General features: G+C 43.4%; 1 protein-coding gene across 1 annotated transcript in view; it reads left to right on the top strand.

Moving 5' to 3' along the window:
- LOC142259134 (uncharacterized) overlaps nucleotides 1-26214 on the top strand; it is a 145656-nt gene that overhangs the window by 12841 nt on the left and 106601 nt on the right. Inside the window, 6 exon segments of the mRNA XM_075331670.1 lie at nucleotides 12966-13064; nucleotides 13952-14128; nucleotides 14211-14334; nucleotides 14416-14483; nucleotides 14685-14787; nucleotides 15838-17311. Coding sequence (XP_075187785.1) covers nucleotides 12987-13064; nucleotides 13952-14128; nucleotides 14211-14334; nucleotides 14416-14483; nucleotides 14685-14787; nucleotides 15838-17311 — 2024 coding nt within the window. The 5' untranslated portion in view covers nucleotides 12966-12986.

The raw sequence follows: 26214 nt of genomic DNA, 5'->3' as shown, positions 1-26214 counted from the left end.
GTGCTGGCCAAAAGTATTGGCACCCCTGCAATTCTGTCAGAGAATACTCAGTTTCTTCTTGAAAATGATTGCAATCACAAATTCTTTGGTATTATTATCTTCATTTAATTTGTCTTCAATGAAAAAAATAAAAATTGTCATAAAGGCAAATTGGATATAATTCCACACCAAACATAAAAAAGGGGGTGGCCAAAAGTATTGGCACTGTTTGAAAAATCCTGTGATGCTTCTGTAATTTTGTGTAATAACAGCACCTGTAACTTACCTGTGGCACCCAACAGGTGTTGGCAATAACTAAGTCACACTTGCAGCCAGTTAACATGGATTAAAGTTGACTTAACCTCTCTCCTGTGTCCTTATGTGTATCACATTGAGCATGGAGAAAAGAAAGAAGACCAAATAACTGTCTGAGGACTTGAGAATCCAAATAGTGAGGAAGCATGAGCAATCTCAAGGCTACAAGTCCATCTCCAAAGACCTGAAAGTTCCTGTGTCTACGGTGCGCAGTGTGATCAAGAAGTGTAAAGCCCATGGCACTGTGGCTAACCTCCCTAGATGTGGAAGGAAAAGAAAAATTGAGAGATTTCAACGCAAGATTGTGCGGATGGTGGCTAAAGAACTTCGACTAACATCCAAAGATGTTCAAGCTGCCCTGCAGTCCGAGGGTACAACGGTGTCAACCCGTACTATCTGTTGGCGTCTGAATGAAAAGGGACTGTATGGTAGGATACCCAGGAAGACCCCACTTCTTACCCCAAGACATAAAAAAGCCAGGCTGGAGTTTGTCAAAACTTACCTGAGAAAGCCTAAAACGTTTTGGAAGAATGTTCTCTGGTCAGATGAGACAAAAGTAGAGCTTTTTGGGAAAAGCCATCAACATAGAGTTTACATGAAATAAAAGTGGCATTCAAAGAAAAGAACACGGTCCCTACAGTCAAACATGGCGGAGGTTCCCTGATGTTTTGGGGTTGCTTTGCTGCCTCTGGCACTGGACTGCTTGACCGTGTGCATGGTATTATGAAGTCTGAAGACTACCAACAAATTTTGCAGCATAATGTAGGGCCCTGTGTGAGAAAGCCGGGTCTCCCTCAGAGGTCATGGGTCTTCCAGCAGGACAATGACCCAAAACACACTTCAAAAAGCACTAGAAAATGGTTTGAGAGAAAGCACTGGAGACTACTAAAGTGGCCAGCAATGAGTCCAGACCTGACTCCCATAGAACAACTGTGGAGAGATCTCAAAATGGCAGTTTGGAGAAGGCACCCTTCACATCTCAGGGACCTGGAGCAGTTTGCCAAAGAAGAATGGTCTAAAATTCCAGCAGAGCATTGTCAGAAACTCATTGATGGCTACCGGAAGCGGTTGTTCGCAGTTATTTTGGCTAAAGGTTGTGCAACCAAGTATTAGGCTAAGGGTGCCTAAACTTTTTTCTGGCCCATTTTTGGAGTTTTGTGTGAAATGATCAATGATCTGATTTTGTTTCATTCTCTTTTGTGTTTTTTCATTGCAAGTAAAATAAATGAAGATAATAATACCAAAGAATTTGTGATTGCAATCATTTTCAAGAAGAAACTGAGTATTATCTGACAGAATTGCAGGGGTGCCAATACTTCTGGCCAGCACTGTAGTTGTGGTCACCTATTATGTCAATTACAGGCCTCTCATTTTTATAAGTGGGAGAACTGGCACAATTGGGGGCTGACTAAATACTTTTTTCCCCACTGTATGTTGTTCAAATCAAACTTGGAAACAAACTGATGTCTAGTCCATTTGTGCAATTTGACTGTAATCTTTGCTTTCAAAAGTTTATGATCAGATCCACAGTCAGTTGAAGGCCTTGTTTTCACAGTAATGATCAATGACCTCCATCTTTGTCGAACACATATGTGGTTAATCTGATTTTTATAGGCCTGATTTGGTGATGTCGATATGTAGAGTCTCCATTTGTGAATTTGGAAGAAGTTGATCATGATGGACAGTTGTTTGTGAAACAAAATTTAATGAATCTTCCTCCAGAGTCCAAAGTTTACAACAACGTTTACATGTTATCCGTGGCCCATTTTGGCATTCAAGTCTTGTCTTGGCGTCTTGTCTATTTTCTTCTTGAACTTGATCGTGGAATAGTTCAGCGTCCTCCTTCTCGGCATCTGCGTTTGGTGTGTAGACTTATATAACTCTATCATGTATTGTGTGTCACCTCTGGGGAGACCTCTGGTGAAGGTTACAAAGCCTTATTATGCGCAGGTTTACAATTTGTATTTGAGTAAATCTACTTTCTATTAATGCTGTAGGGGTTAAGAACTCTTTCCTATCTGGCTGTCCTTTGTAGCCTTAATCTCAGGTGCAGCTCTTTTTTGCCCACTCCCCTTTGCTATAAAAAGTCACGTGTCTTACCATCGGTTATAGATTCTCAGTCCTATACTGGCCACTTTGGAAGGAGCCAGTCTCTGGAAGAAACTGAGGAGTAGTTACAATTACAGCTGTGGTGTTTAGCTGCATTGAAGTTGCTGCATTGGAGTTGTCTGAAGTGTTTTCCTTTTATTGTTTATTTCCCCCTGTTTGTGTTTCATACCTTGTGTTGTATTATTCTAGTGGTGAGACTAGTGTTCTCGTCGGCCTTGTTACTAGCCAGGGTGACTTCAGGGCAAGCGAGGGCCTAGGCACTTGACGGTGAAAAGGAAAAGGACCTGTATAGGGAAGTTGGGAAGTGCAGGGATCTGCCTGAGGTGAGTGTAATAGGTGACCTTCTTCCTTTTCTCTATCGTCATGGCCGTCCTTCTATACCACTCCCATTGTTTCCCCAGTAATGTGCCACACGCTGAGTGTCTCTATGCTTGGGGGTGACAAACTTTGATCTGGATTGGCGTTCCTTGTAGTCATATTGAGGTGGCGCTATCACTGACTGCATTGTAATTCAGGACAGTGCCGGCCAATTTTTCGGTTGAGAATAAAAGCCGCACTGTCTCTTCTTCGGTTATCATCGCCAGAATAGTAGACCCAATGTCTTATTTTGACCAAAGGATTTTCAACATTCCCTTCTATTTCCTCCTTTCGTCCTCTAATAGAAGCAAGTAGTAAAGTTTCCCGTATGGCCGGTTTATGATAAACTCCTTTTAGAGTCTGACAATTTTAGGACTAAGGAGAAAGTGTTGGAGTCGCCTGATCTGCTGCACAGTCTCCTCCTCAGATTGTGTTTTACCAAGAAGTTCAGACCTCGGTCAGGTTTATAAAGTGATTGCAAAATTCCAGTAAATATTGTTTCTCAGTAGATTAAAAAGTTCTGGTGTCGTGGAGTCCAGTCTATACATCTGGGCTGTCAAATCTATGGAAGATGTGTTTTACCACAGATTAGCAGATTATAATAATAATCCCGTGCTGATGTTCCTGTGATCCTTGTCAATCCAAGTCTACAGTGATTGGAAGGACATCAGCTGATGACTGATCGCCTGCAGCTCCACTGATCGCCTGCAACTCTCATGTTAAGAACTGACATCTTTCGACATTGCTTTAACCCTTCACAAATGAGCAATTTTTTGTTTTTTCCTCTCCTTCTTCCAAGCTATAACTTTTTGTTATTTTTCTTCCCACATCACCGTGTGAAGGACGAGTTCTATTTTTGAATGACAGTAATTTTATCATTTGCTGCACTGGAAAGCGGAAAAAAATTCCAATTGCGTTGAAAATTGCAAGAGAAAAATGTAACTCAACAACTGGGCTTTTTATTTACCAAATCATTATACAATAAAACCGACCTGATATGATTTTCCAGCTCCGTACGATTACAAGATACCAAACATGTATCATTTTGTTTTTTGTTATTTAAGTAATACAAAAAAATCGAAAATTTGTAAATTAAAAAGAACAAATCCTTTTTTACTTTTTTTCGCTTTTTTTCCCAGACCGGAAACATTTTCAAATTTCGGGATCTGGGGCTTATTTTTGAGCTGACGTTTTTGCTGATACTATTTTTGGGTAGATGTGATGTTTTGTTCACCTAATATTATTATTGTTTTCAATTGTTTTACTTTTAATGGAGCAAAAGGGGGGCAATTTGAATTTTTTTTTTCTTTTTGCATACATTTTTTCTTAATTGTATTTAATGGTCCCCTTAAGGTACTTAAAGCTGCGGTCATCTGATCGCTTGTGCTGTACATTGCAGTGCATCAGCACTGCTATGTGTAGAGAAAATCAGCCGTCCTCTCTGCCAGGAAAGATGTGGGCTGTGTGAGCCCCCATTAAAGGCAGGGACATGTATACCACCCATCCGTCCTGGATTCTGCGGGACTGTCCCGATTTGAGAGGTCTCTCCTGCAGTCCCGCGGCCCACAGCTGATGTCCCGGCTCCTCCCCTCAGTGCAGTGAATACATTAAATTTTCATCTGTTCTAGGTTACCGGGTCTCAAACTCCTGAACTCATTGTCCATAGGCAGCAGCTCTACCACTGAGCTACTGCCTCTAATGAAAAACATAGGAAGATTTGGTAATCTTGACCTCTGTATTGCAGTAGAGAAACCAGAAGCAGATTATTCAGCTACAAAGATGGATGGAGGGAGGGATGGATAGATTGTTGGATGGATACATAGATGGATAGACAGATGGATAGATGGATAGATACATGGATAGATATATACATGATAGATACATGATAGATAATAGATGGATAGATAGATACATACATACATGATAGATAGATACATAGAAAAATAGATACATGATAAATAGATACATGATAGCTAGATATATAAATAGATATATGGATAGATGATACATGATAGATAGATATATAATAGATAATAGAGGATAGATATATAATAGATACATGATAGATAGAAAGATGGATAGATAGATATAATAGACAGAGGGATTGATAAACAATAGATACATGATAGATATATACAGTGCCTACAAGTAGTATTCAACCCCCTGCAGATTTAGCAGGTTTGATAAGATGCAAATAAGTTAGAGCCTGCAAACTTCAAACAAGAGCAGGATTTATTAACAGATGCATAAATCTTACAAACCAACAAGTTATGTTGCTCAGTTACATTTTAATACATTTTCAACATAAAAGTGTGGGTCAATTATTATTCAACCCCTAGGTTTAATATTTTGTGAAATAACCCTTGTTTGCAATTACAGCTAATAATCGTCTTTTATAAGACCTGATCAGGCCGGCACAGGTCTCTGGAGTTATCTTGGCCCACTCCTCCATGCAGATCTTCTCCAAGTTATCTAGGTTCTTTGGGTGTCTCATGTGGACTTTAATCTTGAGCTCCTTCCACAAGTTTTCAATTGGGTTAAGGTCAGGAGACTGACTAGGCCACTGCAACACCTTGATTTTTTCCCTCTTGAACCAGGCCTTAGTTTTCTTGGCTGTGTGCTTTGGGTCGTTGTCTTGTTGGAAGATGAAATGACGACCCATCTTAAGATCCTTGATGGAGGAGCGGAGGTTCTTGGCCAAAATCTCCAGGTAGGCCGTGCTATCCATCTTCCCATGGATGCGGACCAGATGGCCAGGCCCCTTGGCTGAGAAACAGCCCCACAGCATGATGCTGCCACCACCATGCTTGACTGTAGGGATGGTATTCTTGGGGTCGTATGCAGTGCTACGACCCCAGTCTCCAAACATCACGTGTGTGGTTGGCACCAAAGATCTCGATCTTGGTCTCATCAGACCAGAGAACCTTGAACCAGTCTGTCTCAGAGTCCTCCAAGTGATCATGAGCAAACTGTAGACGAGCCTTGACATGACGCTTTGAAAGTAAAGGTACCTTACGGGCTCGTCTGGAACGGAGACCATTGCGGTGGAGTACGTTACTTATGGTATTGACTGAAACCAATGTCCCCACTGCCATGAGATCTTCCCGGAGCTCCTTCCTTGTTGTCCGTGGGTTAGCCTTGACTCTTCGGACAAGCCTGGCCTCGGCACGGGTGGAAACTTTCAAAGGCTGTCCAGGCCGTGGAAGGCTAACAGTAGTTCCATAAGCCTTCCACTTCCGGATGATGCTCCCAACGGTGGAGACAGGTAGGCCCAACTCCTTGGAAAGGGTTTTGTACCCCTTGCCAGCCTTGTGACCCTCCACGATCTTGTCTCTGATGGCCTTGGAATGCTCCTTTGTCTTTCCCATGTTGACCAAGTATGAGTGCTGTTCACAAGTTTGGGGAGGGTCTTAATTAGTCAGAAAAGGCTGGAAAAAGAGATAATTAATCCAAACATGTGAAGCTCATTGTTCTTTGTGCCTGAAATACTTCTTAATACTTTAGGGGAACCAAACAGAATTCTTGTGGTTTGAGGGGTTGAATAATAAATGACCCTCTGAATAAACTTTTCAGAATTTAAAAAAAAAAAAAAAAAGAAAGAAAGAAATAACATTTTTTCTTGCTGCAGTGCATTTCACACTTCCAGGCTGATCTACAGTCCAAATGTCACAATGCCAAGTTAATTCCGAATGTGTAAACCTGCTAAATCTGCAGGGGGTTGAATACTACTTGTAGGCACTGTAGATAGATACATGATAGATATATAATAGATAGATAATAGACAGAGGGATTGATATATAATAGATACATGATAGATACATGGATAGATGGACAGATAGATGAATACATGGATAAATAGAGGGATCGATAAATATAGATAAATAGATATGATAGATACATAATAGAGGGATAGATAGATATATAATAGATACATGATAGATAAATACTGCATTTCTTTGTAGGTGAAGGAGAGATTAATTTGTTCTCATAAAACTACTATAAAGAAATGAGAAAAAAAAAATTATATGTATATACAGTGCTGGCCAAAAGTATTGGCACCCCTGCAATTCTGTCAGAGAATACTCAGTTTCTTCCTGAAAATGATTGCAATCACAAATTCTTTGGTATTATTATCTTCATTTAATTTGTCTTCAATGAAAAAAAAAAATTGTCATAAAGACAAATTGGATATAATTCCACACCAAACATAAAAAGGGGGTGGACAAAAGTATTGGCACTGTGTGAAAAATCATGTGATGCTTCTCTAATTTGTGTAATTAACAGCACCTGTAACTTACCTGTGGCACCTAACAGGTGTTGGCAATAACTAAATCACACTTGCAGCCAGTTGACCTGGATTAAAGTTGACTCATCCTCTGTCCTGTGTCCTTGTGTGTACCACATTGAGCATGGAGAAAAGAAAGAAGACCAAAGAACTGTCTGAGGACTTGAGAATCCAAATTGTGAGGAAGCATGAGCAATCTCAAGGCTACAAGTCCATCTCCAAAGACCTGAAAGTTCCTGTGTCTACGGTGCGCAGTGTGATCAAGAAGTTTTAAAGCCCATGGCACTGTGGCTAACCTCCCTAGATGTAAAAGGAAAAGAAAAATTTCAACGCAAGATTGTACAGATGGTGGCTAAAGAACCTCGACTAACATCCAAACAAGTTAAAGCTGTCCTGCAGTCCGAGGGTACAGCAGTGTCAACCCGTACTATCCGTCGGCGTCTGAATGAAAAGGGACTGTATGGTAGGATACCCAGGAAGACCCCACTTCTTACACCAAGACATAAAAAAGCCAGGCTGGAGTTTCCCAAAAGTTACCTGAGAAAGCCTAAAACGTTTTGGAAGAATGTTCTCTGGTTAGATGAGACAAAAGTAGAGCTTTTTGGGAAAAGCCATCAACATAGAGTTTACAGGAAAAAAAAGAGGCATTCAAAGAAAAGAACACGGTCCCTACAGTCAAACATGGCGGAGGTTCCCTGATGTTTTGGGGTTGCTTTGCTCCCTCTGGCACTGGACTGCTTGACCGTGTGCATGGCATTATGAAGTCTGAAGACTACCAACAAATTTTGCAGCATAATGTAGGGCCCAGTGTGAGAAAGCTGGGTCTCCCTCAGAGGTCATGGGTCTTCCAGCTGGACAATGACCCAAAACACACTTCAAAAAGCACTAGAAAATGGTTTGAGAGAAAGCACTGGAGACTACTAAAGTGGCCAGCAATGAGTCCAGACCTGAATCCCATAGAACACCTGTGGAGAGATCTCAAAATGGCAGTTTGGAGAAGGCCCCCTTCAAATCTCAGGGACCTGGAGCAGTTTGCCAAAGAATAATGGTCTAAAATTCCAGCAGAGCATTGTAAGAAACTCATTGATGGTATTAGTGTCATGATTGACTCCTGGCTCAGCTGGAGCTGAGCCTTTTTTTTAGTTTCACTTCTGATGCAGGTCATGTTAGGGGTTAATCCTTCCTGCCTCGTTCTGGAGGTCAGGCTGCTTTATTAGGGCACTGTTTCTCTTGGACTTCGCCAGTGATATTTCTGGCTCTGCTGTGTTCTGCTCTTGAGTGACCTGTTGTCTGCCCTGCCCCTTCCTGACCTCCGTGTTCACCTGACCTGTTAACCTCCTCTGTTGTCTGTTTCCATCAGTGTCTCTCCCGCTGTATCCCTGTTCGTTCCTTATCTGTTTACCTTAATTCTGTCTTGTCTTCCCACTCCCCCTCGCTTCTAGGCTCTGATTTCCCGGCTACTGACTATTTGCTTCCCTCTGACTACGTTTAGACTTTGCTCTTGTGTACTTACAAGACCTCATGTTGTGACACGGCTTTCTGACGATTCTACTGCCATTTGGTGGGCTTGACTAGTATTACCTCTGCTAGGGAATTCCCTGCTCATACGTTTCCTCCACTTTTACGCCCCCTAGTGGTTTACCAGCAAACTACCTTCTCAGATAGTTTCAGGAATCCTCTCAGTTTCATACTTTCATAGTTTCATAGTTTTTAAGGTTGAAGGGAGACTCTAAGTCCATCTAGTTCAACCCGTAGCCTAACATGTTGATCCAGAGGAAGGCAAAAAAACCCCAATGTGTCAAATAAGCTCCAATGGGGAAAAAAATTCCTTCCTGACTCCACATACGGCAATCAGACTAGTTCCCTGGATCAACACCCTGTCATAAAATCTAATAGACATAACTGGTAATATTATATTTTTCAAGAAGAGCATCCAGGCTCTGCTTAAATGTTAGTAGTGAATCACTCATTACAACATCATGTGGCAGAGAGCTCCATAGTCTCACTGCTCGTACAGTAAAGAATCCTCGTCTGTGATTATGATTAAACCTTCTTTCCTCAAGACGTAGCGGATGCCCCCGTGTTCCAGTCGTAGGCCTAGGTGTAGAGAGATCTTTGGAAAGGTCTCTGTACTGTCCCCTCATATGTTTATACATTGTGATTAGATCCCCCCTAAGCCTTTGTTTTTCCAAACTAAATAACCCCAAGTTTAATAACCTGTCTTGGTATTGCAGCCCCCCATTCCTCTAATAATCTTGGTCGCTCTTCTATCTACCTGTAAGATTATGCTATTTATAACCTTCTATACTTTTGCTATCAAGAAAAGCATCCATTCCTCTCTTAAATTCATTCAGTGAGTTGGCCATCACCACTTCCTCAGGAAGAGAGTTCCAGAGCCTCACTGCTCTTACCGTGAAGAACCCTCTTCTATGCTGATGTAGGAATTTTCTTTCCTCCAATCGAAGAGAATGCCCCCTTGTTCTTGTCATAGTCCTTGGTACAAACAGATCATGGGAGAGATCTCTATATGGCCCTCTCTATATGGCCCACATTACTGCGCTGTACTGCTATTGTACATCTTAGAGTACAGCGTGACAATTAGGCTAAGGGTGCCAATACTTTTGTCTGGCCCATTTTTGGAGTTTTGTGTGAAATGATCAATGATTTGATTTTTGTTTAATTCTCTTGTGTTTTTTCATTGCAAGCAAAATAAATGAAGATAATAATACCAAAGAATTTGTGATTGCAATCATTTTCAAGAAGAAACTGAGTATTATCTGACAGAACTGCAGGGGTGCCAATACTTTTGGCCAGCACTGTATGTATATATCTAATATATAAAGCTGAATGTGTGTGTGTATGTATGTATGTCCGGGATTGGCATCTGCACCGTCGCAGCTACAGCCACAAAATTTTGCACACTCACACATCTAGACTCTGAGAGCGTCATAGGCTATGTTTTGAGGGGAAATTTTAACCTTGCGCTTTTCAGTTATTCGACAAAAAAACCTGCCTCCATTAAAGCGAATGGAGCTGGGAGCCACAGTGCAGCCAGAACTTCAGAAGAATGCGCAGCCACGCCCTTATATGGAATGTTGGTGTGTCACAATGCAGCCAGGGAAAGAGACAAACACAGACAGGGAAAGAGGCAGACACAGACAGGGTAAGAAACAGACATAGACAGGGTAAGAGACAGACACAGACTGACAGGGAAATAGACAGAGACAGACACAGGGAAAGAGACAGACAGGGAAAGAGACAGACAGGGAAAGAGAGGGAAAGAGACAGACAGGGAAAGATAGAGAGAGAGAGACAGCGAGATATATACAGAGGGGGAGACAGACAGAGAATGGGAGAGAAACAGACAGTTACTATCCTGGGCGTTAATACATTCTATTTATACATTCTATCCTGGGAATGTTAATACATTCTATTTTGTTAACAGCAGTTATTAACCCGGGCGAAGCCGGGTAGTACAGCTAGTGTATATATATATATATATATATATATATATATATATATATATATATATATATATATGTATATATATATATATATATATATATATATATATAATGTGTGTGTTTCTTTATTTTCACCCCCTTGGATTTAAGCCAGCAACTTTCAAACATGTCCAGCAGCACTCCTAGCTGATCTAGCTGTCTTAGGCTGCTTTCACACTACGTCTTTTTAACATGCGTCCTGAACGTTTTTTTGCTGCAAAAGCGGATCCTGCTTTTACAGCAAAAAACGCATGTGTTACTTTGCAGGATCCTGTCACTGGATGTTTAGGGGCGGGCATTGGAGTCATGTGATCGGGAGTGATGGGAACTAAACGTGCCAGACTGGGAGCCGGCTTCTTACAACTGCGGAGGTTCGTAACCAAGGTAAACATCGGGTATACTTGCTTGGATACCCGATATTTACTTTGGTTACGAGCGTCTGCAGCTGCTAGGAGCTGGGCTCCCTGCACACGTAACCAACGTAAACATCGGGTAACTAAGATAAGTGGTTACCCGATATTTACCTTGGTTACGAGTGTCTGCAGCTCTCAGGTGGAGGAGAGGGAGGGGGAGAGACAGAGAGGTAGGAGAGAGAGGGACTGATCACACGAGACTGGTTCTGGGCATGCTCAGTAGAGCAAGCAGGATCCTGTCTATCAGCATGCCAGCGTTCACATGCGCTTGCATGCTGTTTAGTCAGGATCCAGCGATTTGCAGTATTTGGACGCAGCTCAAAAACGCTACATGTAGCATTTTTGAAAGATGTTAAAAAACTGCAAGTCGCTGGATCCTCACTTTAACGCACGTAAACGCAGGTGAACGCATGTTAACGCGAGTCCATTGCAAATGCATTGAAATGAAAACGCATTTGCACTGGATCCGTTTTTGCGTTAAAAAAACGTTCAGGACGCATGTTAAAAAGACGTAGTGTGAAAGCAGCCTTAGCTGTTTAGCCACTAAGATTGATGATGTCAGAAGAAGGATTTTATATGGATGAACCTACAATGCAGCCTCTCACACAGATTACACAGGACACAGCATTGTACAGAGCAATGTCTCTATCTCCTGTATTCTAGAGAGAGAGGAAAAGAGATTTTTTTTTTCTTCTAATCAAATTACTAAAAATAAAAAAATAGAATAATGTAATTTTATTGCACTTTTTTATAAAATAATAAACATCACAAATCAGCAAATAACATGGACATATTTCGTGTCCCTGTAATCGTAACGACCCGAACAACACAGCGATGAGATTTATGGGGATCGGTAAATGGCGTAAAAAAAGGCGCAATTTATTATTTTTCTTTATTAAAACCCATAAAAAAATGTAATAAACATGTATTGCTGAGGCCGTGTTCACACATAGCGTAAATGCTGCTTTTTTACTGCAGGTCTCCACACCACGAGTGCAATAACAATCTTCTCTGATTATTGCGTGTTTGCGGTATTTTTTATGCATTGTCCCTTATTAGATACATGTTTGGTGCAGATGTGAGTCTTGAAGCTCATAAAGAAAAAAACACCAAATCCGCACAGTTCAGCAGCGTTTTTAGACACCGAGGACGAAGATTTCATGACGTCTCATCCACTTTGCTTGGACAATTAGTCCATGTTCACATGTAGTGTAAATGCTGCATTTTTTTTCTGCTGTTTTTTTGCACATACAGTATATTCTGCTATGTTTAATTGTCCAAGCAAAGTGGATGTGAGTCCATGAAATAATATCACTGAACTCTGCGGTTTTGGTGCTTTGTTTCCCTAGAGGTTTCTATGTGAAGCTTAAAAAAAAAATGCAGGAAAAAGCTTCTCTGTACAAAAAAAACACTAAAAAACAACACAGATTCACATCTGCACCAAAACACATTAAATAATGGAGAAAAGGTATAACAAATGCAGCAAAAATTGAATAACCAGAGAAGATTGTTATTGTGTAGAAACAAAAAGAAACAGAGTTTATGCAACGTGTGACCACGGCCTTATAGGCACAAATAAGCAACATGTCATATAGTAACACATAGAAATATAAGAAAATTCTGGCTGCTATGACTATGAATGAACAGTCCGGGACATCTGCTGAATGACCCTTACTGCCAAATGGGTGTGGCTAGGGGCGTGGTCAAAATTTGCCTTGGTGCAGTGCGTGCCACAAAGTTTATCCCTCTTTCATTTCTGCAACAGTTGGGAAGTATGGACATGACCTTTGATGTACATGTACATAAAGGTTGTGAAGGGGTTAACCTCAAACAAAGAGGAGCCGCCTCAATAAGTTTATTCATCTGATCTACACTGTGATAGCCTCTCAAATAATTTCCCTTTTCTATATTCAGATAATTTTTGTGTTTTCCCTTTTGTTGATTATTTTTAACATCTTAACCTCTTTACAATAAAGGATCTTCTGTTGATCTTTTTTAAAATAGATTTTTCCTGATTGATGAAACATGAATAAGGAAAAAGACCAAATTATGGAGAAGATATTACACCTGACTCTGGAGATAATCTTCCATCTTACTGGAGAGGTGAGAGGCTCTGATGTCATCACATTACATCATTATCTATGGGAATAACAGAGGATATGACCGGGGAGGTGAGAGGATCTGATGTCATCACATTACATCATTATCTATGGGGATAACAGAGGATATGACCGGGGAGGTGAGAGGTTCTGATGTCATCACATTACATCATTATCTATGGGAATAACAGAGGATATGACCAGGGAGGTGAGAGGCTCTGATGTCATCACATTACATCATTATCTATGGGAATAACAGAGGATATGACCGGGGAGGTGAGAGGTTCTGATGTCATCACATTACATCATTATCTATGGGAATAACAGAGGATATGACCGGGGAGGTGAGAGGTTCTGATGTCATCACATTACATCATTATCTATGGGAATAACAGAGGATATGACCGGGGAGGTGAGAAGTTCTGATGTCATCACATTACATCATTATCTATGGGAATAACAGAGGATATGACCGGGGAGGTGAGAGGTTCTGATGTCATCACATTACATCATTATCTATGGGAATAACAGAGGATATGACCGGGGAGGTGAGAGGTTCTGATGTCATTACATTGCATCATTATCTATGGGAATAACAGAGGATATGACCGGGGAGGTGAGAGGTTCTGATGTCATTACATTGCATCATTATCTATGGGAATAACAGAGGATATGACCGGGGAGGTGAGAGGTTCTGATGTCATCACATTACATCATTATCTATGGGAATAACAGAGGATATGACTGGGGAGGTGAGAGGCTCTGATGTCATCACATTACATCATTATCTGTGGCAATAAGATAAATCCATCTCTTGAGAGGGGACATGTCATCCTTCTATTGCGGATAGAAATATGTCTGTAGTGATATTATTAATGTCTTCACACTCAGGATTACACAGTAGTGAAGACCTCTAGTGATCGCTGTCAGGCCCCAATGTCTGAAGGATGGGGAGGAACCCTGAGCCCAATCTCGGGGCCTCCACCTCACCCCCGGATACATGAGGACATCAATGACCAGAAGATCCAAGAACTCACCAACAAGATGCTGGAGCTGCTGACTGGAGAGGTGACACTGCTGGGAATGCTGGGACATTATACAGGACGGCACTGGAGGATTCTGGGTGATGACTGTATCATTGTGTTGTCAGGTTCCTTTAAGGTGTCAGGACGTCACCGTCTATTTCTCCATGGAGGAGTGGGAGTATCTAGAAGGACACAAGGAGCGGTACAAGGAGGTGATGATGGAGGAGCCCCAGCCCCGCACATCACCAGGTAATAGACAGGACTGAATACACCCGGCCTATAATTATCTGTATGTAATAATGATGTCCGTCCTGTCTGTGTCTCCTGCAGGTCTCTCCAGTACGAGGACGACCCCAGAGAGATGTCCCGCTCCTCCTCCTCCTCCACAGGATCCTCAGGTAGATGGAGATCTCCCCTATGAGGTGTAGACGGCTGTGACCTCCTTGTGTTCAGTCTTGTCTTCTCCTCCAGTATTAGATGTTTTATACTTGTGTAATGAGAGCGGTGGAGACGGCAGGATCACAGCTGACCACAGACCTCACATGTCCGGATCTTATCTCCATTATTCCCGGGGACTTTTACAATATTTTGTTTTGAAGGTTTTGGATCCGGATAAAGATCTGAACAATATTAATTCTCCAGAGAGAAATGTGAGGGGCGATCAGCGGAGTAACGAGGAGATTCCTACAGATCACCGCCCCGGTGAGTACAGACCACCCAATAACGCACACAAGTCACACATTCCTATTTTTCCGCTCTTTGCTGTGTCAGTTTCTCCAGCGGTATATTAACCCTTCATGTAAAATACACATGAAATGTGAATGAATCTGTGATCCCGGTGCAGGTGATAACACGGGATGTGCAGTTATGTTATAGAGGAGAAATACAGCTGGACATGAATTCTGCCGATGTGAGCGAGGACAAGCTCCAGCTCTTTCCTATTATCCGCTGTCAGGGCTGATGAGGGGTTTCTCCAGTTTAGGGACTAAGAATCCATTATCTCCTATTACTCTCATGTCAGTGTGTGACAGATACAGAACATGGAGACATAAACCCAAATAACAGGAGTGGATGGATATTACTGCTTTGGGGGTCGGTAATGCTGCTCACCAGGGAGGAGGAAGAGACAGAGATGGCCGAGCGTTATTGTCACATAACAATATCATGGTTACATGAAAGACAAGCGTCACCTCTTATATATAACCCATTGTGTCCTGATAGAATTTAATCATGATATTGGGGGGGGATTCTTGAGTGATTCTTCTACTGACATAATTTCATCAGTGAATGTGCAGGATATGAGTTTCATAATAGGAAAAAGGAATTATACGGATTTTTTTTTTTTTTTATCAAAAGGTGCTAAAATGTGAGAAATATCGCCTTGGTTGTACACTACTGTTGCTGACTCCCCTTCATTATAGAGTATTTAGACATTCAGTTTTATGGTGATCAGATCACAGTAGAATGACTCTGATCACGCTCGAGCAGAGCCTGAGCCGAGGATCATTAGCATATCTCATCCGATGCCCTCACCTAGGATATGATATGCAAGTGGAACCGAAGAATTATGACTTATTAACTAATTTTCTATGTGATTTCAGTTTTTGGAATTGTAGAAGTGTCATCTTGGTAATAAAACCATCATTATCTGAGCAGCACAACAATACTGCAGTCAGGGGCCTGAGTTACCAGTGAAAACAATGTTAAATGTTATAGTGCTTAAAATATACAAAATCTGTTTTTTCTTCACAGATAATTCTAATATCATACTACATACATATGGGGAGCAAGTCATTATCCAGGATATATCCACAGCCCTGCACATGCAAGACCCTTCATCTGATGCTTTCATACAATCTCCTGATTCACCGCAGAGTCTTCAGAAAACTAAAATCCACATGAGAGGTGTTCAACCACAAAGAGCTCACACTGGGGAGAAGCCGTATTCTTGTTCAGAATGTGGAAAATGTTTTATCCAGAAATCAGATCTTGTTAACCATGAAAGAATTCACACTGGAGAGAAGCCATTTTCTTGCTCAGAATGTGGGAAATATTTTACTCGGAAATCACAGCTTGTTGTGCATCTAATAAGTCACAGTGGAGAAAAGCAGTTTTCTTGCTCAGAATGTATGAAATGTTTTACCCAGAAATCACAGCTTGATATACATTTAAAAATTCACACGGGAGAGAAGTCGTATTCTTGTACTGAATGTGGGAGATGTTTTATTCGGAAATCACAGCTTGTTATACATCTAAAATCTCACACAGGGGAGAAGCCATATTCATGTTCAGAATGTGGGAAATGCTTTACCCATAAAACAGATTTTATTAACCATGGGAGACGTCACACAGGGGAGAAGCCATTTTCTTGCTCAGAATGTGGGAAATGTTTTATTCGGAAATCACAACTTGTTGTACATCTAAAAACTCACACGGGGGAGAAGCCATTTTCATGTTCAGAATGTGGGAAATGTTTTACCCAGAAATCATGTGTTCTTAGACATCAGATAATTCACACAGGGGAGAAGCCGTATTCATGTACTGTATGTGGGAACTGTTTTAACCAAAAATCATCTCTAGTTGTACATCAAAGAATTCACACAGGAAAACCATTTCTATGTCCAGAATGTGGAAAATGCTTTAGTAACAAATCAAATCTTTGTAACCATCAAAATACTCACACAGGGAAAAAGCCATATTCATGTACTGTATGTGGGAACTGTTTCAGCAAAAAGTCAACTCTAGTTGTACATCAAAGAACTCACACAGGAAAACCATTTTTATGCCCAGAATGTGGGAAATGCTTTAGCAACAAATCAAATCTTCATAACCATCAAAATGTTCACACAGGGGAGAAGCCATTTTTTTGTACTATATGTGGAAAGTCTTTTACCCAAAAGTCAGCTCTACTTGTACATCAGAGAATTCACACTGGAAAACCATTTCCATGCCCCGAATGTGGAAAATGCTTTATCAATAAATCAAATCTTCTTAATCATCAAAATACTCACACGGGGGCAAAGCCATTTTCATGTTCAGAATGTGAGAAACGTTTTAATCGGAAATCACAGCTTGTTATACATCTAAAATGTCATACAGGGGAGAAGCCGTATTCTTGTTCAGAATGTGGGAAATGCTTTGCTCACAAATTTGCGTTTGTTAGACATCTGAGAATTCACACAGTGTAGAAGCCATTTTCATGTTTTCTATGTGGAAAGTGTTTTAAGTGAAAGTTACCTCTGATTGCACATCAAAGAATTTGCACAGAAAAAAATTCCACAAATCACTTCTTTAAGACACTATAGAAGTCACAAATGGCGAAGCAGATATTTTTTTCATTGTTTCTGTCAAATCCCCAAAAAGACAACATCTGCAAGGGCTTTGTGTGTTTTCCCTGTGTTACCCAGGTTTTCTCCAAATTGGGAAAGTGATAATGATGTCTGTGCTGTGACTCATTGGCATAAGAGATCGGCTTTGTGCTTCTAACACTTAACTGTTTACGTATGTACTGGAAATAAATAATTCATGGGATTAAGAGCTAATAACATGCACTCAACTGTTAACATTATTGGGTGGTAAAAGGAGCTCTAAAATGGGTTTTTTTCCTTAAGATGTAGAGATAAATAGTCATCAGGATAAAAAAGTTTGTAATAGGGAGGCATTGCCTATCTTACTAATTAATGAGTTTTCCAGTACCGTTACTCAGTTACTGTTTTTCCATAAATGTCAAAGTACTGTATACTGTCCCGAAGATCCCCCTAGCCTGTTCTGCTTTGCTTTCTGCCCCCAGCATCAGCTCTGCTGTCAGCCACCACCTTCTCTTCCAGATTCCACCGCTCCCTTCCAAATGGAATTCTCATCAGCCCTTGTGCTGAGCTGTACTAACTCTTCCTCAACCCTTCTCACATCACCCCTAGCATCACTCACAGGATCAGCACAATCTCCTATAGAGGACAGTGTTACAGGGGATAGAAGGAATGTACTTTATCTCCTACTCCTCCTCACTGAGTAAAGGTTGGATAGGGAGAGAATTATTAATGTATTCATAATATAGAGGGAATATAGCAGGGTGTATATACAGTTCACGTGATATAAAGCAGTGTGCATACATACATATTGTTACAAAGCCAGGTAGGGGTGGGTTAAGTCTAGCTCCACTGCAGGTCTTGATGAGAGGCACCTGGCTAGCTTTGACTAAGAGGCAGGACACTTGGGTCTTTCAATCTGCTGGGGATGTTCAGCAGAGTGGAGTGTGTGGAAGCTGCTGGAGCTGAATTGAGACTCTGGAAGGAAGAAAAGACTTGTGGTGTTGGCAGTCACAGCCAAAAGATGAGAAGGAGTGGACTGTAATTTGTTTGGGTAATCCACTGAATGAACTGATTAGTTGCGTTACCTTTGTGCCCAGAAGATGCTGTTTAATTTTGAATACATGAAAGCAATTAAACTGCATGTTTGGAGCAAACTGCATTGCCTGTGTGAACGCTAACTAATGCCTACCTGAGAGCACGAATCCATACAATATTACTACCTGCTGTATACATACAATTAAAAAGAACTGTGTTTGCTGCAGCAGCATACACAGGAGCAGTGTGAGCTCTTCTGATGGAGCCACTCCCACCACATTAAGCCCTGCCCAGATGTCAGTTTACAGAGCTGAGATCTCAGGGAGATTTTGGCCATCACAGGAAGTCAGGAGATTCTCAGGCAGAGGTCATGTGATCAGAAGAGCAGATCATTTTATAGATGGATTTGGGAAAGTATTTACAGAAGAGCTTATCTATGGGATTTACTGCTCATGAAAAGTATAAAGAAGCGGCCAACCCCTATAAAGAATATTTTGACTAATGTTCTTCTGTTGGTCACGACCATTTCAAACAATGTGTTGTCATGTAATAAAGCTGGTGACGAGCATGAAATGTGTAAATCATTTTATTTACCGTTTTACCAGTGAGAAATCCTTCAATAGTGGTCCCCACTAGTTGTCTTACTTCCTCCTGACCTGCCGACATCCGGCTGTTAGTGACATACTCCACGGCCTCTCCATCCAGGATTTCTGCAATTATGTAACACTGGTGTCCCTGCACTGTCCTCCACCTGGCAGGGATGTTAATGTACTCATCACTGCAGCCACCCTGCTCGTTGCCCTGCTCTTTCTTTTCTTTCTGTGCTCCAGGGCACAATCTCCTTGTGACATCCTGTAGGGAGGTGCCTGGGTAAATAGGTTACTGGTTAATTTGATCCTGTCGGTATGCCAGTCTGCTTTTTGACAGCATCCTGTACCTGAAACCCTCCTGTTAGACTGAACAGACAGGTACAGGATACTATCTCCTCTATCCGCTCTGTCCTTCCTGCCCTCCGTTCCTGCATCTTTAGGTCAGTAACTGCAGAATCGAGGACTGCCCTGGAATGGTATCTGCTCAATACCGGCAGCCAAGTCCAACGTCACCATGAGAAGCTCTGATAAAAACCAGGTAGGCATTTAGTCACACCCCTTCAGAGTAAGCCCGGTCCATTGGCACAGTGGGTCTACACCCAGTAGCCTGACACATTACATGGAAGGTAATAAACTCTCTCACTATAACATTTTTGTTTCAAACTTTCAAAAGGTTGGAGCTATTATTCTACCACTTGTGAGAGTTACTGGGTCACTCCGAGCCTGTACACGTTACAGAGCTGAATTATTGCAGAGCTGTCATCCCTAGTACACGGCATACACAGATGATCGATCACAATAAAAAGATGTAAAACAGAATGGACATTAATTTTCAGATTTTTTTAGGAGTAAAAGTAGAGGACTCTTCTCATTTATAGATGAATCATTATCACCAATAGACCCTAAAAACATATTGACAAGAATAGAGACCCCCGTGGGACAATATAGGTGACATATCTCCACTGCTTTCTGAAGTATTGGGATATTGAGGGACCAAAAATGACAGTAGCTTAATACACTTGTGATGCCCCTGGACTAGTCAGGGCGTCACAGGGTACTGCACTTTCTACCCTTTGGTGCATGAGTCAATCCCTAATGGTTCTGGGTTCCTAACTTATGGTACTGCCTCCATCAGCATCTAAATCCCAACCACACCTCACACCACACCCTGTCAGGCACACCAGTGGGCATATGACCACACATTCCACATATTTTGTTCACTATAACCAGGATAGCATATACCAACCTAGAAAACCACTTGTATCCTTAACAAGAATACATACAATGCTAATTTTCCTTACAAAAGTGTATTTTATTGATAAAGTTTAATACATAAAATTACACATCTAGACATAACAGCACAACAAGGTGAGAGGACAAGTACCTGCAACTCCCATACATTGGGGAAGGGGAGGGTTTTGGAACCTACAGCGGATCCCTTTTACAAATAATGAGTACACAGGGACCATTGGTCTGCCTACAAATAGTATAATTCTGCATAATATTATATAATATAACCACTGTCACATGCTGATACATTGGAGCTCAAAAAAGACTAAATTTCAATTATAGCAGGTTAAATATAGAGCTTCTCTGTCCACAAACTGCTTCCAAGGTCTGCTAGGATATGAGGATACAATTTATTGGTATATGGGGGTATAATTAGGAGACACATCCAAAATCACAGTGATGGCAATAAAGTGCCTTCATAAATGCCAACATACCCTATATATGTCTTCTCCCCATAAATTCAATCAAATCATACTGCATCCAAAAATATTATACATCCCTACAGACAAACGAAGCAGGAAACTGAGCACTGCTCACTTGTTAGTCAGCAAATTACACAGATGGAGCTCAATATGCATCATACATCCAACAGTGTGAACCATAGAACACAGTCATAACGGTGATATTTCAATTATAGCAGGTTACATATAGAGCTTCTCTGTCTACAAACTGCTTCCAATGTCTGCTAGGATATGAGGATACAATTTATTGGTATATGGGGGTATAATTAGGAGACACATCCAAAATCACAGTGATGGCAATAAAGTACCTTCATGAATGCCAACATACCCTATATATGTCTCCTCCCCATATAATTCAATCAAATCACCCTGTATCCAAAAATATTATACATCCCTACAGACATACAGAGCAGGAAACTTAGCACTGCTCACTTGTTAGTCTGCAGATTACACAGATAAAGCTCAATATGCATCATACATCCAACAGTGTGAACCATAGAACACAGTCATAACGGTGGTATATAGCAATAGTACAGACCTGAATAGTGATAGCTGCGGTTCCCACCCTCCACGCCTCAACGCGTTTCACCAACTGGGCTTCCTCAGTTGGTACGGTTCACACTGTTGGATGTATGATGCATATTGAGCTTTATCTGTGTAATCTGCAGACTAACAAGTGAGCAGTGCTAAGTTTCCTGCTTCGTTTGTCTGTAGGGATGTATAATATTTTTGGATACAGGGTGATTTGATTGAATTATATGGGGAGGAGACATATATAGGGTATGTTGGCATTCATGAAGGTACTTTATTGCCATCACCGTGATTTTGGATGTGTCTCCTAATTATACCCCCATATACCAATAAATTGTATCCTCATATCCTAGCAGACATTGGAAGCAGTTTGTGGACAGAGAAGCTCTATATTTAACCTGCTATAATTGAAATTTAGTCTTTTTTGAGCTCCAATGTATCAGCATGTGACAGTGGTTATATTATATAATATTATGCAGCATTATACTATTTGTAGGCAGACCAATGGTCCCTGTGTACTCATTATTTGTAAAAGGGATCCGCTGTAGGTTCCAAAACCCTCCCCTTCCCCAATGTATGGGAGTTGTAGGTACTTGTCCTCTCACCTTGTTGTGCTGTTATGTCTAGATGTGTAATTTTATGTATTAAACTTTATCAATAAAATACACTTTCGTAAGGAAAATTAGCATTGTATGTATTCTTGTTAAGGATACAAGTGGTTTTCTACACCAGTGGGCAGCCTAGCTCGAATAGGGCCGCCCACCTAAGGGGTCAGGCAGACTGGTGGAAGGGAAGTAGACAGAGAGAGCGTAGAAGCCCTCGAGAAGTGAGGAGCTAAGGGAGTGGTGGCTCCATGTATGTTGCAGGTTGGGTTGCAGATGGTGGTCTGGGCCTGGAGGAGTCAGAGACCTGGTTGCAGGGTATTGACACTGGGTGCCTAGACCCGGTCTTGGAGGACGGTCAGCATCTTGAGCCTAATAACCGGTCTGGGACCGAAAGCATGGCGCGGTACAGGACTCTAGGTCGGGGAGTAGTTTCAGGCAACACGGCAATTAACCTGTGGAGGATAGTGACTTTATGGTCTGTCCCCAAGAAGCTCAGAGATCAGGGGCACTAGCGCAATGAGAGGGATAGATCTTTCCAACCCATGGAAATCCCAAGCGTGAGCCCTTGAGAGCGAAGCTCCACTACCAACAAGTAGGGAGCGGGGCCCGGACAGCTTTAAGCCAACGGGCCACCAGAACACTTCTAATTTGTGCACGGAGGCAGGCTCCGGATCACCCGACAGTACCAGAGGGGACGGACACCCGGACGAGCTCCCCCAAGAGGGCAGCGGCACCCAGAGACTTGGTTTACCTTGTAGTCAGAGTCTGCTTTGTGGTTGCATCATCACCAACACTGCCTAAGTGAGTACGTGGTCCTCCCCTGCTTCCAACCAGCACTGCGCTCCCCTACATCACCATTCACCATTCAGAGTCCCGGGGCCTCCCCTGCCTGTGGAGGGAATGTCATCTGGCTGCCCCACTCCATCTCCCCAGGTACTCCCACCAGCAGCGGCGGTACTCCTTTTACCGCAAACCACGGGTGGCGTCACGAACTCTCGTCCCCTGTAAAGATACCCCCTTTTTCATTTGAAGTGGCCGCGATCCCCGGGTCCGGAGACCCTCGAGCCACAGCAACCCCGGATCGGAGCGGTTCGACTGCTGCAGGTGCGGCACACACTCATAGATTCAAAAAGACAATATTTGTGGGGATCCAGGGATCCCAGAGAAGAAGAAAACCTGAGGACAAGAGCCATGTTTGTAAGAGCATACATTGTCTTTTTTGTAGAAACATATGGAGGTGAAACTGGACGATAAAGACAGAAGAAGAATAAACACCTTCAAAATGTGGTGCTGGAGAAATATGTTATCCACCCCATGGATGGCAAGAGGAACAAACAAACCAATTTTAGAATAAATCAAGCCAGACATGTCACTGGAAGCAAGGGAAACGTGACTTCTTTAGTGATGTTTTAATGTGAAGAAGATAACAACAAAATAGATCCAATCCATTCAGTCCGACGTTTCGGCCTATCAAAAATTGACCTTCATCAGGGTGACATTATCTGCATACATAAAATAGGTGACATGAGTGCAGTGAACAATATATACAGTGCTATAGAACAATAGTTCACATGTAATGTTTACAAGGGATATCTATCTATCTATATATGTCACGCTCCCCAGCTCCCGTGCCACGCTCCCCGACTCCCGTGCCACGCTCCCCGGCTCCCGTGCCACGCTCCCCGGTCCTCCGCTCCACAGCCTCCTTGCCTCCTCTCCCTCACCTGCGTCCTCCAGACATCCTGGTCCCCGCTCCCGACACCCTTCCGCGACTCTGAGCCCTATGCCGGGCACTCCTGCTTCTTGTGCACCGCTTCCTGCCCTGGCTTCTGGCACCCGGGCCTCGCACATGCACGTTAGGGCGCGCGCGCGGTCATTGACCCTTTCTTAAAGGGCCAGCATCCACTGCCAGAATATTACACACACAGGTACAGGGTATAAAGGGGTTTTCTTTCCAAGTGGGCGGGGCCTGTTCTTCGTGTTTAGTAAGCCAGGAGTCAGGTCCCCCTGTGCCTTGTCCCGTACTGACTTATCTGTCTTGTAGAGCCGCTCCTGCCTCGCCAACCGGTCCTGACGGTTCCAGAACTCCGGACGGTGACTGCCCGCCATCTCATCAGTCCCTACCGTCTCCGATTCCTGGATCCGTGTGGTGACCGACCTTCTCGCTCAGCTGGTTCCGGATTTTGCCTGACATCATCCCGCCCTCCGAACCTGAGCTTGGTCACCCGGACTAACTTCAGAGACTCTGTGGTCCCAGTGACTTCTTCACTCCGGTCCTCTGAACGGACTGTCCTTCTACCCATAGTGCTCCGGCTACCGGGCACCTTGCCTTCGGTGGGGTGCTCAGTCCAGTGGATCCACCTCCTGGGCCTACCCGTCCTCCTGGTCCTAACAGCAAGAACAGGCCATGGATCCCGCCGAAGCACTAGCGTCCCAGCTGACCGGATTGCAGCAGGAACTCGGACGACAACGCAAGACCCAATCCCGCATGGTAGCCTTCATGACCTCAGTGGACACCTGCCTGAATACGCTGCAAGCAACAGCCACGTCCATGGCATCACAGTCCACGTCCACAGCTGCCATGGGAGCTTCCTTGGAAGCCTCTAAACTCCGCTTGGCCTCTCTGCCCCGGTATGCCGGAGATCCTAAGACCTGCAGAGAATTCTTGAATCAGTGCTCCCTCCACTTTAAGCTGCTTCCGCATCTGTTTGCCTCCGACCAAGCCAAGGTGGCGTTTGTGATGTCCCATCTAGATGGTGAGGCACTGGCCTGGATGAACCCCTTGTGAGAGAAGGAGGACCCTGTAACCACTAACATCCAGGAATTCCTGCAGCCTTTTCGAACCACCTTTGATGAACCCGGACGTGCCGCCGCGTCCGCCTCATCACTCCTCAGGCTACGTCAGGGGACCTTGACGGTGGGTCAATATGCCATCCGCTTCCGCACCTTGGCCTCAGAATTAGGGTGGAACAATGAGGCCCTAACCGCCGCCTTCTGGGAAGGACTCTCCGGTCGTATTAAGGACGAGATGGCCGGCCGCGATGTTCCTTCCACTCTGGATGCCCTGATCTAGCCACCCGCGTGGACCTCCGCTTTCAGGAACGATCTAAAGAGGTGTCCCGCGAGAGACGTCTGATACGGCACTCCTCTCCTCCGCAGAAGCCCGCCGTTCCTCAGTCGGCGTCATCTGGCGTCTCTGTCCACGAGCCCATGCAGATTGACCGTTTGAGGGAGTCCGAGCAACGCCGAGCAGAACGGCTCGCCAAGGGTCTCTGCTTCTTCTGCGGAGAGGGCACACACCTGCTACGTTCCTATCCAGAGAGGCCGGGAAACTCCAAAGCCTAGGGTTGGTAGGAGAGGCCACCCTAGGTACTGGGACTCTCTCAGACTCGGTTACGTGGACTGTTCAAGTGACAGCGGGAGAGTCGCGGTTCACGGCAGAAGCGTACCTCGATTCCGGGGCAGCAGGCAATTTCATCCAGCAGGCTACGGTGGACAAGTTACAGGTGCCTGTTATTCCACTTGACAAACCTCTCGTTATTGCCTCTGTAATGGGAGACCCCTCTCTGACACCATCTCGTGGATCACCAAGCCTGTAGAACTACGTATCGGTGCCCTGAACACCGAGAAAATCACTCTCTACGTCCTCCCGCACATGTCTCATCAAATCCTGCTGGGACTTCCCTGGTTACGGACACACGAACCGTCGGTCAGCTGGCGTGCTGGCCAAATTACCCGATGGGGTTCCTCTTGCCACGAGAACTGCCTGAAGTCCATACAGCCCATCCGACGACCTCCGGTCCCGAAGTCCCTACCAGGACTGCCTTCGGCCTATTGGTCCTTCGCGGACGTTTTTGATAAAAAAAGAGTCTGAGGTACTGCCGCCACATCGTCCTTACGACTGTGCCATCGACCTACTGCCGGGAACCACACCACCTCGAGGACGGATATATCCTTTGTCCCCTACTGAAACAAGGGCCATGTCTGCCTACATCACTGAGAACCTGGCAAGGGGATTCATCCAGAGATCCTCCTCTCCTGCTGGAGCAGGCTTCTTCTTCGTTAAGAAGAAAGAGAGCGACCTGCGCCCCTGCATTGACTACCGGGGATTGAACCAAATCACCGTAAATAATAAATACCCCCTGCCGCTCATCCCCGAATTGTTTGATCGGCTTAGACTAGCTCGTATATTCACCAAGTTGGATCTTCGTGGTGCCTACAACCTGGTCCGCATCCGCTCTGGGGACGAATGGAAGACCGCATTCAACACTCGCGATGGGCACTACGAGTATTGTGTGATGCCCTTCGG

The sequence above is a fragment of the Anomaloglossus baeobatrachus genome, chromosome 1 (assembly GCF_048569485.1).
Source record: "Anomaloglossus baeobatrachus isolate aAnoBae1 chromosome 1, aAnoBae1.hap1, whole genome shotgun sequence".
Lineage (NCBI taxonomy): Eukaryota > Metazoa > Chordata > Amphibia > Anura > Aromobatidae > Anomaloglossus > Anomaloglossus baeobatrachus.
This window is presented reverse-complemented; position numbering and strand designations above follow the sequence as displayed.